At 34.7% G+C, this 13,650-nt stretch overlaps 2 protein-coding genes across 2 annotated transcripts in view; one reads left to right on the top strand and one right to left on the bottom strand.

The window, feature by feature from the left end:
* Nucleotides 1-13,650, top strand: part of LOC123313827 (metabotropic glutamate receptor 2-like) — a 642,000-nt gene that overhangs the window by 365,165 nt on the left and 263,185 nt on the right. The window contains exon 4 of the mRNA XM_044898875.1: nt 13,170-13,314. Coding sequence (XP_044754810.1) covers nt 13,170-13,314 — 145 coding nt within the window. The remainder of the gene's footprint in view (nt 1-13,169; nt 13,315-13,650) is intronic.
* Nucleotides 9,104-11,175, bottom strand: LOC123313830. Its single transcript, XM_044898878.1, has 4 exons — nt 10,957-11,175; nt 10,471-10,779; nt 10,158-10,395; nt 9,104-10,100 (listed from the first exon to the last, which is right to left on the bottom strand). The coding sequence occupies exons 2-4, from the start codon at nt 10,689-10,691 to the stop codon at nt 10,044-10,046; spliced, it is 516 nt and encodes a 171-aa protein (XP_044754813.1). The 5' UTR covers nt 10,692-10,779; nt 10,957-11,175; the 3' UTR covers nt 9,104-10,043.

Genomic DNA, 13,650 nt, shown 5'->3' with positions numbered 1-13,650 from the left:
GCACAGAAATTGCTCTACTGAAACTGCACCGTTTCTGTATTTATAATTCTGCATTTTAAAAATGCAGTTTTAGATGTATAGTTACTGCATATTATCTGTTTTGATAATTCTGCATTTTAAAAATGCAGTATTCAATATACAGTTACTGCATAGTTTCTGTATCGAAAATTCTGCCATTGAAAATTGCAGTTTTAGATATACAGTTTCTGTATTGATAATTCTACATTTTAAAAGTGCAGTATTAGATAGATATACCAGTAGAAAGGAGAAGGAGAGTTTTATATAGATATACAGTTACTGTACAGTTTCCGTAATTATAATTATTCATTTCGGTACTGTACCTTATTGCCGATTATGCCTGAAAGGTCTGTCCTTTGTTGGAAGTTGAAACGTTTAACGTTAGTCGTTGGCGTTGGCCATATTGTTTTAGATTAGATTCGAATAGAGAGAAAAGATTTGTTGAAAAAGTGAATGGTGTGTGCAAAACCATTGAACGGTGTAAAATATTGAACAGACTTTACTTTGTTTTTCGTTGTGATAATAGTGTTCAAAGGCATTTTCACGTAATAATGTATTCATAACTTGCGGAAAAGATTATTGAAACATGGTGGAGCAACATATACGAGAAAGGTACGAGATGCTTTCAGGCAGAGATAACTAAATAAAAAAAATTATATACTCTAGGCTTTTGATAATTTTAATTTCATCTACATCTTCCGATACGTTAAATTGCGACAATTAAAGGGGCTTGTCTAGCTTGCCTAGTGTGGCCGGTAAAATTATATCGAAGATTATGTATAATCGTCTGCAGCAGCAAGAGAAGGCCCGTGAACAACAATCAAGGATCTATACAGCCTATCTTGATTTAAGTAAGGCCTTCGACTCGGTGAATCGGAGAGGGCTATGGAAAATCATGGGACGCCTTGGAGTACCCGAAAGATTCTTAGCCGTGTGTGAAAGCCTTCATACCAACAACACCGCTAGAATACAGCAAGCACACAAAGCAGTGGTCCTCCCAACGCTTCTTTACGGAAGCGAAAGCTGGACGCCCTACAGGCGACATATTAAACAGCTTGAACAAATGCAACAACGTTATCTAAGACAAATAAATAATGCATATCAGATGGTTCCACAAAGTTTCGAATGCAGAGTTGTACAACAATTGAGACTCAAGTAACAAGGACCCGACTCAGATGGAGCGGCCACACTCTGAGGATGCAAGATACAATACTCCCCAAAATAGCTCTGTATGGCGAATTCCAAACCAGGAGGCCAGTATAAGTGGTTTAAGGATATAATACATCAATCCCTAAAATCAGTTAATGCCAATCATAACTGGGAACAACTAGCGTTAGACAGGTCACAGTGGAGGTCTTTGGTACACAGTTATAATGGAGAATCGAGGGATACAGGATACAGCGGCGGCCAGATCTGGTTGGTGACTATCCATGCCCGGAGTGTGTAAGGATCTGTAGGTTACGGTTAGGTCTCTTCAGTCACAGGAGGCACACAGTCGCAATTAGCCCTAAGAAATTTCGAGTCTGTTCGCACCTTTATTTTTTTGTAGATTTCTTCCCGGTAACGAGATACAGCAATTAATGAATGAATATATCTTGTTATTTCATATAGGTATATATATCCATTTTTATTGAACCTAACCTGACCTAACCGAAAATAATAGAATCTACATTAATAATTCATAGGTTTTTCTTAATCTTAAATATATGTTAGATTTAATAAAACACGTGGTTAGTACTTTTTATTCACAAAGTAAGATGGCGGTTGGTTATCTAGCACGTGAAGGTGCTCTAACAAAGGGTCAGGTACAAAGCGTACCGCACGACAAGGTAGTTCAAGTAATTGTGTGTTCGGCCTGTGCGAAGAGAGAGCAGGTAACATTGGAGCACAGAGTTCTCAGAGCATAGGTTCTATACTCCTATTCTTCCTTCGACATTCGTCGTCGGACATTATCAGTTATTTTAAGGGGGGTCAAATTAACATTTGCTAACATATATACATTCTTTAAGAAGATGAAAGAATTTGAGAATTCGATTATGAAATATAAGGTTAAAAAAAAAACCTTTCATAAATGTATAATTCTGTAATTAAAGATTCCTTTCATGACAAAAATATGGTTTATATTAATTGAAATTGAAAATTTCTGATTAGCAGAATCGATATTCTGCATACACAGGGAAACTCCTGTACAAACAGAATATGGGTTCGTAATTGCAGGTTTGCTGCATTTAAAGTGCAGCTTGTTGTACAGTTTTTGCACATGACTGCCGCATTAGAAATAATATAGCTTGCTGTACAGTGATTGAAATAACATCGCTCTATTTGAAGCAACGATGTACTGTGGCAGTATAAAATACAGTTAGTACTGTACAGTTCACCGGAACATATACAGTCCGTTTTGGCACAGTTACTGTATTCAAATGCAGCGACTCTGTACAGTTTTTGTACAATGGCTAGATTTCAGTGTTTGCTGGGTAGCCCAAGAAACCTAATACAATCCGATTTTCCTTCGAATGCATACATTCCTACGAAGGAATCGGTATCCAGGATTGTAGAATTTTGGAATTTGATAATTTGAGTTTCTACTAAATTCACAACAAGAGTGTCAAGACTGCACTGAATTATGGATTAGCAACGACAACCCCACCTAATTAAATTGAGAATCATCAATGGCCTCGTTCATTCGAAATCCTTCCAAAATTGTTCAAGGCAATGAGAATGAGCTTCTCCTCAAGATGAAATATGTCATTTACCTACTTCACATTCGCATTTTTGTCTCGTTCAGAGCAATGAAACGTTCATTCCAATGTAATACGAGACTGGAAAGGACTCATTAAAATACAGCAGGAGCACCGAAGTGTTAGACATACCTCATCACCTGTCTTTGAGAGGCTACATTTTGTTCACCCTTCTACACACCTCGAACAATGAACAAATGAGTATGCTTGTTCCTAATTTTCATCGTTGTGTCAAGAAAGAATGTACATTTTCGAATTCTTCTCGGAAAAGGAGATATAATTATTCCTGAGAAGAAAATATAATATGCGTCCAACATTCCCCAAAATATACAGGCTGTCCCAAGACGTTTGATTCACTAGTTTTGGGACACTCTGTATATACAGGGTCAATTTTTGACTCGTACAAATATTTTAAGAGTAGAATCTTGAGTTAAAAAAAACACAACTCTTCACAATTTTTCTGAATCAGCTCGGTTTAGAAATACGGACTGTTCAAATTCCATAGAAAAATATTATTTTTAGTTCTATCTCACAAACGGTTTCATGGAATGAAATGAATTTCGGAATATATTTTTCCAATCATTTGATGATCACAAGATATCACCCACTTGTTCCAGTTTTCTCCTCACGTACCATCAAAATATCAGAAATTCGAAGAACCCAACTCTTGAAACTCAGTTGGACGCTTTTTAATGAATATTTGAACGTTTTGTGAAATAAAAGTATTCCTAATATTTTCTTGTATAATGTGCTGTTTTCGAGTAATTCGATCTTCAAAAATGAAAAATATCTGTGGAAATCGAAAAATTGGGTAATTTGGCCGAATGCAACTCTGATTCAAAGATCCACAGAATTCTATATTTGCTACCTTATCACGATTTATAGTAGGGGAGGTAGTTAAGTGATTTGATAACGCATGAAATTCATTTTGGGGGTAGATTGATGTTCAAGTTACAGATTATAGAGTAGAAAGATAGGAAACGCCCTCATATCGCTAGTACTAAAAACCTACTAAATTTTGGCAAGTGAAAGCATATTTGACAATGAGATGGTGCCGAAAACATATTGTCAATACAGAAAAACTGTTTAATAACAGTTTCCTGTTTTATAATTGAGGGGCACGAAATTCGAATTCTATTCCTTGTATTGAATTCCAATATTGACCTTGTTGAGACCAGAAAACAAATATCCTGAGCGACAAAGCAAAAGGATGGTTTTGTTTTGAGACGAGGATATTAGTTTTCATCTGAACATTGTTTGGAATCAATTGGTATCAATGAAATACGCTGTTGGATGTGATAAATTTTTATTTGCAATCTATAAAAAATTTGCAAAAATCTGAAATTATGGACAACGAATAGAGCTTTGACTAGGACACAAGAGTATATGGTTATCTGCTATAGGTACGTCAAAGGTGTTTTTTCTTTGGAAACGTTTCAAATTAATAAGCTTAGTTGAATTTGTACAATTTATATCAGAAATTTATATGAACTAATATTCAATTTACCGTCATACGATACACATTTCCGTTACTTACATACTTTTTACAAAATTTTCAGAACCATAATTGAAAAAAACCTCACAGAGGTATTATACAAGACATAATGAACATGAACATATACATAATGAACATCGTTTTTTATAATTCACCTCTCGGTCTACTATGGAGACATAACTAAAACTGGAATTATGTCCACTTTCAAAATAGTGACGAGCTAAAGCCGTCATCTCAGTTGCACTCCTGTTCTTCTCTGGCAGTCATATTTATGTTTGTTCACTCTGCTTGACAGGTTTTGCTTGGTCTGCCCCGTAGATAGAGGAAAGAGAAGATACCGCATTGCGAGCTACGAAGGAGAATTTATTGTGTCCAACATCAACGTGTTTTTGTTTTGATGTTTGTTTATGTTCACCCCAATCCGATGTCATTGGCGTTTCTATGATAAGGCGAAAGGGGTACAACAGCAAAAATATAATTGGAATGTATTCAATGGATTTGTAATAATAATATTTAATGATATTTATATCGACGTGTGTTATGCATTTGAATATTGATATAGCTTATATATTTATCAAAAATAAGCGATCCAATTCCGAATCGAAAATCTCAGGCATTGGACTCGGAACAAATTTATTTTACAGCCTTAATTGTTCCTAACCATGTGCATTGAATCCCAATGAATGATAGACCTTAATGAGGAAACATAAACACAAGATAATGTTCGATTTTATAATTGGACGAATTATTTTCTGAAATGTCTCGATGATAAAAAATCAGTTGAAGCTATTAGTGCATAAAGGTGTTAAGTCAGATTTTGACAATTTGGAGATATTATATTATATTATAGGGTTAAAGTAATGTGATGGGAGCTTTTTGCGTTTTACGGCTGGTTTCATAATCAAACCTAAAGTCGCTTTTATTTAAAAGCTTCCTTTATCCCTACTAACGTCCGGTTTCATAATCAAATTTAAAGTCACTTTAAGCTTAAAGCTTCCTTTACTGTCACTTTTAGTAGGGTTAAAGGAAGCTTAAAAATTAAAGGAACTTTAGGTTTGATTATGATGATATTCAAATTTAAATATTGATCAGAACGGTTATTTTAAGTAAAAATACAGAGTAATTATCATATCATGTTTACTATTGCAAATAAATATACACTATTGATGCCTAAACAAAATTTGTTTTGTGAATAGACTTCTTACTCTATTCACATTATCTGACATTCTCCTCGTTTTATGATGAATGCGGACAGTAAAGTATTTACTAAAAATCAATTTAATCAAATCCATAAAATGTTTGTTCAGCATTTCTGGAGGTTCATCATATAAATGATATCCAAATGCTTGCAAAACAGTTGGAGGCAAATCACTCATAGTCTTGTTCACTAAATATTGATTATATCATTAATTTTGGGTGTGAGGACACTACGAGTGACATTAACAATTCTGAATTGCTTTTCTGCCAAAATGCACAAATCAGCTACAAACTTGGAAGCTCTTATTAGGTTCCCATATTCTTTTCTCTTTTGTAGATTGGATACGGCTTCCTCATTTTGTAGGATTTCTATACATTTTGAACAAGTAAATTTTGACACAGTTAATTTAACAACAAATCCTGAAATATTGGAAACAATATCCTCCACAAAAGTTGTCAAATGCCATGAAGATGAACCTAGATAGTCATGGTCCCTAAAATGAATATCTGAATCATTTGATTCCCCCAAGTCTTCACCTTCATCTGTGAATGTTAGTTTGTTGCGAGCAGAAGAACAATTCAAAATTGTTGTGCTGTCTAACGCTAACACATTAGCAGTTTCAGAACCCTTAATTTCTGTTTTAACCAACAGTCTTTCGAAAGATGCCTCGAACTGTTTTGCTGTAGGGTTGTTGTTGAAACCGTTTCTCGACCTTACGTCACTTAAAAATGACTCTAAGGCCCAGTTTCACAATCATTGGTAACCAGTGGTGGTTTATTAACCACTACCTTTGAGTTAACCCAAGGTTTAAAAAGATGCTCGTTTCACAACAAAAAAAGGAGTGATGGTTTTTTGACCATCGGTTTAAATTTTTTTCTGAAGGTTGGTAATGTTTTTCGTGTACGATAGATCTACTTTTGGGTTATTCATTACTGACATTTCGTATTTCTGTGAAACAAGAACTTAAGAATATAGAAATTGTTATGAGTATGACAGAAAACGAATAAAACGTATGAGCACCGTACGAATGTTTGATGTTCTGTGCTGATATGAGTTTCATAATTGCCTAAGTTATAAATGCAAAACTCAATTTTGTTTGAATTTTTCAATAAAGTAATAATTTCTATTGGTCCAGCACAGTTGCACTGTTTTTTCTTATTTCGCACAAGAAAAAACGAACGCTTCAGCTTCACTCAAATCAAAATCAACAATTCTACAAAAGCCTATTTTTATTGATTATTTGAGTTTGAATTGAGATGCTTTGATCTATTTCAAAAATTCAAATTTCACCACTCTAATTCAACATATTTGCATAATAACTATTCATAAGATTCAGTCTAGTTCTTCTAGTTTTATTATTTGACAATAATTCTTGATCCCCTATAGGGGGCACAGCAACATTTTGATATGAATTCATTGCTTCTTCTTCTCCTCATGAAGGAGGTTGTCCTTCATTTTCATTACAAGATATGTTATGTAAAAAAACTGTGCACTTAATCATCATCATTGCATCTATACTTTTAAAATTCTCATTGAAGGAGCTGAGATTCTTCGCTTCCAACTGCCTTCCTTTCCACTGTGTTTCTGAATCTACAGAAGAAATCCAGGTCGACATATTACTCAAAATAATTCCTCCTAGCTCCAAATCTTCTGGGCCTCACTGTTTCCTCATCACTACTATGAGTATTCATCATAATCGTCCACGATAATCGTAAATAATAACTGATTAACACCCAATAAATGTGAAACGCTTCCTAACCAGTATTCCCGAAGAAATGCTGACTTGTCTCTGACAGAACTCAAAATATGTTATCTATGCAGAAAAGCATACGCAAAGAAACTTCTATGTCCAGGCAAAGATTATAGAGTAGAAAGATGGGAAACGAGGCGACTAAAGCGATTTGAGCGACATCTGTGTGTCACGCGTGTTATTAAAACGCTAGGACTGGTTAAAATATTAATTTGAGTGCCATTTGCAGAAATATATGAAATTTTTTAAGATTTCAGACGTCAATTTTGATCAAAGAGGTTTTGAATGTTTTGACTCTCAAACGCTTTTTGTTTATCTGGCTCGTTCTAGTTGCCGATTTTTGGAGTTTTTTGCCTTATTTCTTGGTGAAAACTTCAAAATATTGTTCGAAAATTATTGAATGGTGAAGAACGGTGGATAAAATAATAAAATGTATTTTACGTGATTAAGTTTTTCACTCAACTAAGGAAAATGGAAGCGTAAGTATTAAAAGTCGTAACATATGAATCGGTCATTCATTGATTCTTATTTTCAGTGCTCCGAAGTGGATAAAATTCTCAGGGCTTGAAGACAATTACTTCAGCAAACACTACTACACCATGTGCAATGAACATTTTACTGCAGGTAAATTGAGAACTGTTCATCGACGTAAATTGTTGTATGCAGAAAGCATCCCTTGCATAAACGGCCTATTAAGTGAATATGATGATCTTTATAGGTCCATTCAATGATTCTCAATTGCTACACTTTCAATATATTCAGAAATGCAGAGGTTTTATTGATTTCCATTTGGGAACCAAGTGACTGTCAAATTGTTGTTTAGAAAGTCAAAGTTTTATGAAACCTGCTGTGAGTGTTCTGTTCATTCATTAATCAATTTGTATATTGTGTCATGAAGAGACCATATCATAGGAAATCATAAAAAAAGCACCAAGAAACTATACTGACATACAGGTCTTGCATATGTCTGCAATATTTGTATATTTTACAAATTCAACTAAGTTCATTAATTCAGAACAACCTATTGTACAGAAACAACACCTTCGACGTATAGCAGATCACCATATACTTTAGTGTCCTAGGAAAAGCTTCATTTATTGCCCACTATTTCAATTTCTGTAAATTTTTTATGAATTGCAAATAAACATATAGCACAACCAACAGCGTGTTTCGTTGATATCAATTGATTCCAAACAATGTTTAGATGAAAACTAACATCCTGATCACAAAGCAAAACCATACTTTTGTTTTGTCGCTCAGGATGTTTGTTTTCTGATAGAAACAAAGTCAATATTGGAATGCAATACGAGAAATAGAATTCGAATTTCGAGCCCCTCAATCAAAAAACAGAAAACTGTTATCAAAAAGTATTCCTGTATTGACAGTGCGTTTTTAGCGCCATCTCATTGTCACGCGTGTTTTCACTGGCCAAAATGTAGTCGGTTTTTAGTACTAGCGATATGAGGGCGTTTCCTATCTTTCTACTCTATAATCTTTGATGTCCAGGCAACTCATAGTTAACTCATGAAATTTTCGGGGTTAAGTCAACCACAAGTTTACTTTAGGTCAAACAATAAACCACACTTTGTGAAACAGAATTTTTGATTTAACCACTGGTCACTACATAACTTTGGGTTAACCATATATTGTGAAACTGGGCCTTAATGGTCTTGTGAAAATTGTAACCTAGGAGAAATTTCAAAGTGCCTCCTTTCACATATTTGTAATACAGGCCTTTGAAACTTTCTATTCCTATAAGATGACCCTAAAAATCCTGTCTTTCTCATAGATGTCAATAAAGGTGTTCCATTTATGAACAAATTATTAAAATAATATTTGCAGTCCTCAAATTTTGCAAAAAATTCCATTTCTGTGTTTTCTGATAGTGGATTCTTACCGAAATATTTACATAAATTAGATTTGGAATTCAAAATATCAAATACATCGTTGACTATTCTACAAAATTTGGAAGTCTCTGCAGATGAATAGTAGTAACCAACTTTCAAATCATTCCTCAAAAAATCGAATGCATCTGCAACACCTCTACTGAACGTTTGTGCATACTTTCATTTTTTCTCGTGCCCACCTGATATGTCTCATTTTTAATTTGTTGCCAGCAACCAATTCTTCACTTTCCTTGATATTGACTAATTGTTCGAAGAATTTCCATTCAATAGTGTTTTTTCACCCAAGCAATTTCTTATGAGTTTGATCATATGAGCAATATCTAAAAAAATGAAAACATTATCCCCCGTTATAGGATGAGGGAAATATGTTTTAATGGGATCCTTAAAAAAATTCGCTCCAAATGTACCAGCCATAGCTATATTGGAAGCAGTCCCATCAAAAGTTACAGAAGTTATCACCACTCCACTCCACTTTCATGCACTTTTTCAAGGCATTGCAACACCAAATTTGCTTTTTCTGATCCATTCAATTTATCAATGAAAAAGTATCCTACAGGAACTTGAAAGTGTCCATTCACTGCAGTCACCAAGAAAACAATCACTTCTTTTGCCTGAGGCACTATATCACAATTGAAACCAGTTCCGATATCAATATAACCCGTGAATTTTTTCCCAGTCCACTCAACTTTTCGGCGTATAGCCATTTCATCTGCAGACAAACTACAGTATGTTCACTTTGAGTAACATAGTTTTTCAAAGCTGTGACGGCTTCACTTGTGAAACCAGGGGAGCCATCAACAGACTGGTACCAGGCAGATAAAGTTGATGGATGGGGTAAGGACCGATTAAATTTTTCTCTCACAAATTTGTAGGCTCTTGGTGAATAGAAATGTAATGTGAGGGCAAAACTTCTCAACGCTGGGGAATATTTTTGACGTTAAGGTCCTTTCAAAATCCGTTTTATTAAATCAGCTACATCAGTGGAGACAGACGACTGAAAGACAAAAACAAGGTTAGTGTACAACCAATAAAATTACTTATATTTGCTTACCTCTATGACCTCTTCTGCAGATTCAGACATAATGTTCTTTTTCCTCAAATGCTTCAGCAATGACTTCAAATTGTTCACTTGGGACTTTAATCTTCGGTTAGCTTGTTGTAAAGTTTTGAGTCTTCTGTTTTTCTGCTGAATAACTCTTTTGGCTACTGCAAAAGACCTTCTCGCTCTCTTAGGACAGGAGAAATCAGAATCACTAATATCTCCCATATATGATGTCCTTTTGAGTTTCCTATAAAGATAAAAATCAATCAACGACTTCTTAAAAACTAGTCATTACTATACCACAATATTTGTCAGGACATACCTTTTTCTTGATGTTCTTGGAGAAGTTCTATCAGATGTTCTTGGAGATGTTCCATCAGGAGTCATTTCAGATACAATGCTAGTACCCGCAATTGGAGATACTTTGGGAGATTCAGATGCAGTAACAGTTGCACTGGAAGAGTGTGAAGCAGTAAGAGTTGCACTGGAAGAGTGCGAAGCAGTTATAGTTTCACTTGTGGAAAAAACTGACAATGTCTCCATGGAACTATCAGAAGAAACACGTCCTTGAATTTCCCCAAGATTGACTTCTTGTTCTTCTAATTGTCCAAGTGGATTTGATGGAGAAGAGCTGAAAATTTTAATGATATATATCTCTTCAAATACACAAAATATAGGATAACAAGAGAAGTTAAGGTATAATTTGAAACAAATTGAATATACGTGAATACTTTTTTACAGGGCTACACCCATCAAAAAATTTCTATTTGTCCTCAAATACTGGAGTTTACAAAACTATTTCACTGACCTTGAAGTAGGGGGCAATATAAACGATGGGACTGCAGCCTTCTTCAGCCTCTTGCTAGTGGAGGAAACAAAATCCGACTGACTGAAGTGATCTGAGCAAATGCGATGACTTTCGGATAAATAGCCTGATGCAACTCCAAGAGCTGCAGCCCACTTGTCTCTTAGGTTTACATCATGTGGAACCCTATTAATAAGATGAAAACTTCAATTGATAAGCAAAAAGGAAAATAAAATAGATCCTTTCGTTTGCATAAAAAGTGTAGCACTTTTCTACACTAGATTTTAGTATTCGTTTGCTGATTGCATTTATACCAGTGTAGAGGAGGAGTAGTTTATCTACATCTCCTTTTGACTATGTGTAGATAAACTACACTTCCTCTACACTGGTGTAAATCAAATCGAGTGTAGAAAAGTGCTACACTTTTTTACAAACGAAAAGACCTAATGTAGATACTAGAACAGATACTATCCAACATTGAAATATTTATAGAATACTAGATGAATACCCATCATAATTAATCAAACTATAGAAAGTGCACTATACAATTTTCACTAACATGAGTTTTTGAGGACTACACGTGTTTCGCTATTACAAATTACAATAGCTTCTTCAGTTGTGAAAGTTGATAGTGGAACACGTGTAGTGGTCAAAATCTCATATTAGTAAAAAATACTCACTGAAAAAGCTATCGTGACAAAGAAACACGTGTGTGGGTTTGAAATTTATCAATAAATAAACTACGCCACTGGTAGGGGAATGATGTTACTTACCTATGCAAGGAACTATTATTTTCTTTTTCGGCATATTTGCTACAAATTACACAATTTCCAGGCATGTCGACAACGAAATTCTTGATACTTAAGTCTTAAACCCAACGAAACACTATTACACAAAACAAAAATACGAAATACACTCAAACGAAGATTCCAATATTGGGGTATGGCGTATTTGTAAACATAAACATAGAGATGTTGGACACACTTTTTCTTGTTGTTTACGTTATCTTCCCCTTCCTCTATCTACGGTCTGCCTTATGTAACATGCATCACAGTCTGTACAAGGAATTGAGTATATAAGATACACCGTTAGGCCGGCGTTTTATACCCTTAAAACTGTAAATTCTTTGTTTTCGAGACTGAAGGATCCTGTCCCTAAACTTCAATGTTCTAATCTCATATATTAAATTCCGTGCTCAGACTGTGATGCATGTTACATAGGGCAGACCAAGCAAAACCTGTCAAGCAGAGTGAACAAACATAAATATGACTGCCAGAGAAGAACAGGAGTGTAACTGAGATGACGGCTTTAGCTCGTCACTATTTTGAAAGTGGACATAATTTCAGTTTTAGTGATATCGGCACAGTAAACATAGAGGCGAATTATAAAAAACGATGTTTCAGTGGAATGGTACAAATAAGTCTACATCGAACTATCAACAACAGAGTGGATACGCAGGGATTTAGCTCATTATGCAGTAGTTTAATTCACATTTATGAGTCGATAAAATACAGTTAAAAGAGGTAGAGCAGATGTTTTGTTCATTGGTATCTGTGATAATTTCTTGCATTTGTTTCCATTCATCGTTGACATTTTCGAATAGTGTTATGAGTTTCTCGATCAATTGTAATGACTTCGTCTCCATCTATGTGTATTGTTTTTGATTTTTTTAACTTTTAGAGTGACTCTGAATGAGCCTCGAGAAAGTCTGAAAATACAGACGAAACGTCGGCGAAGTTTTAGTATTTTGTTTTCACCTTGGTCCTCACTCCCGTTATCAACTATTACATTGTCAGGTGGTATGACATCCCCGTTAGTACGTTAGTATATGTAATGTATCAACTCTTAGGGTTAGATACAAAAAGTATTTGAGTTTTAAATAAATTTTAATTCTATAACAGAGCGAAAATAACGTTCTCATGTGTCGTATAATTTGATACTGATAGATATAGATAAATATACACATGCACTGAATAACATATGGAAATGGTCATGCGTACACATACCTAGTATGGCAAATTCAAATTATTCTGGAATACTGCACTACTGTATATAAACCTAAAAATTAACGCACGCAGGCAATAATGAATTGCTGGAAGTTTTCATCTTATATTTACTTTCAAACTGTCCCTGTTGACATGTTACTATGCAGGATAATATTGTCATGATACTTTCTCAATTAAAAAAAACTAATTATTATTTCTTGATTTTTTCAGGCCTTTGAAGAACTCGAAGATCTCTTAGCTGAATACAACATCTGCATTGCGATAAAAGAGAAATTGGTGAAGGATTCCGGTGTAGCTGATGAATCAGCCTATGATTATATCGTCAGTAAACTACTCACAAAACCAAGAGCAAGAGGTGAGTATTAAATATGTGCTTTTTCTCGGAAATACAGAGTTTGGCACATCAAACTCTCATGCACGGAATCTCAGTAGAAGGCTAAGGTGCGGAACCGTCAAGTAGCCTTATTCGATCAAATCTTTATGTTCTCCATGCTCCATGCTTATAGCCTTGATTATTGAAAACTTGGATACTAAGGTTCTGGACTTAAGTCAAGCAACAAATATATTTGATTGTTTGAAGTAAGTTTCTAAGCAAATGAAGTTATTTGTCACATATTAACTTGAAGTAAAATCATCATCATTAAATCATCATTAAAAATATTACCTGTACGGACAGGTACATGAATATTAG

The sequence above is a fragment of the Coccinella septempunctata genome, chromosome 5 (assembly GCF_907165205.1).
Source record: "Coccinella septempunctata chromosome 5, icCocSept1.1, whole genome shotgun sequence".
NCBI classification, from domain to species: Eukaryota; Metazoa; Arthropoda; class Insecta; order Coleoptera; family Coccinellidae; genus Coccinella; species Coccinella septempunctata.
The sequence above is the reverse complement of the archived record's forward strand: the minus strand, read 5'-3'. Positions and strand labels throughout refer to the sequence as shown.

Coding starts and splice junctions, on each gene's coding strand:
- LOC123313830 (XM_044898878.1), bottom strand. CDS start 10,691: ATGGAGACATTGTCAGTTTTTTCCACAAGTGAAACTATAACTGCTTCG. Junction 10,396..10,470: donor CCAAGAACATCAAGAAAAAG/GTATGTCCTGAC, acceptor TTATCTTTATAG/GAAACTCAAAAGGACATCAT. Junction 10,101..10,157: donor CTGCAGAAGAGGTCATAGAG/GTAAGCAAATAT, acceptor TTTGTCTTTCAG/TCGTCTGTCTCCACTGATGT.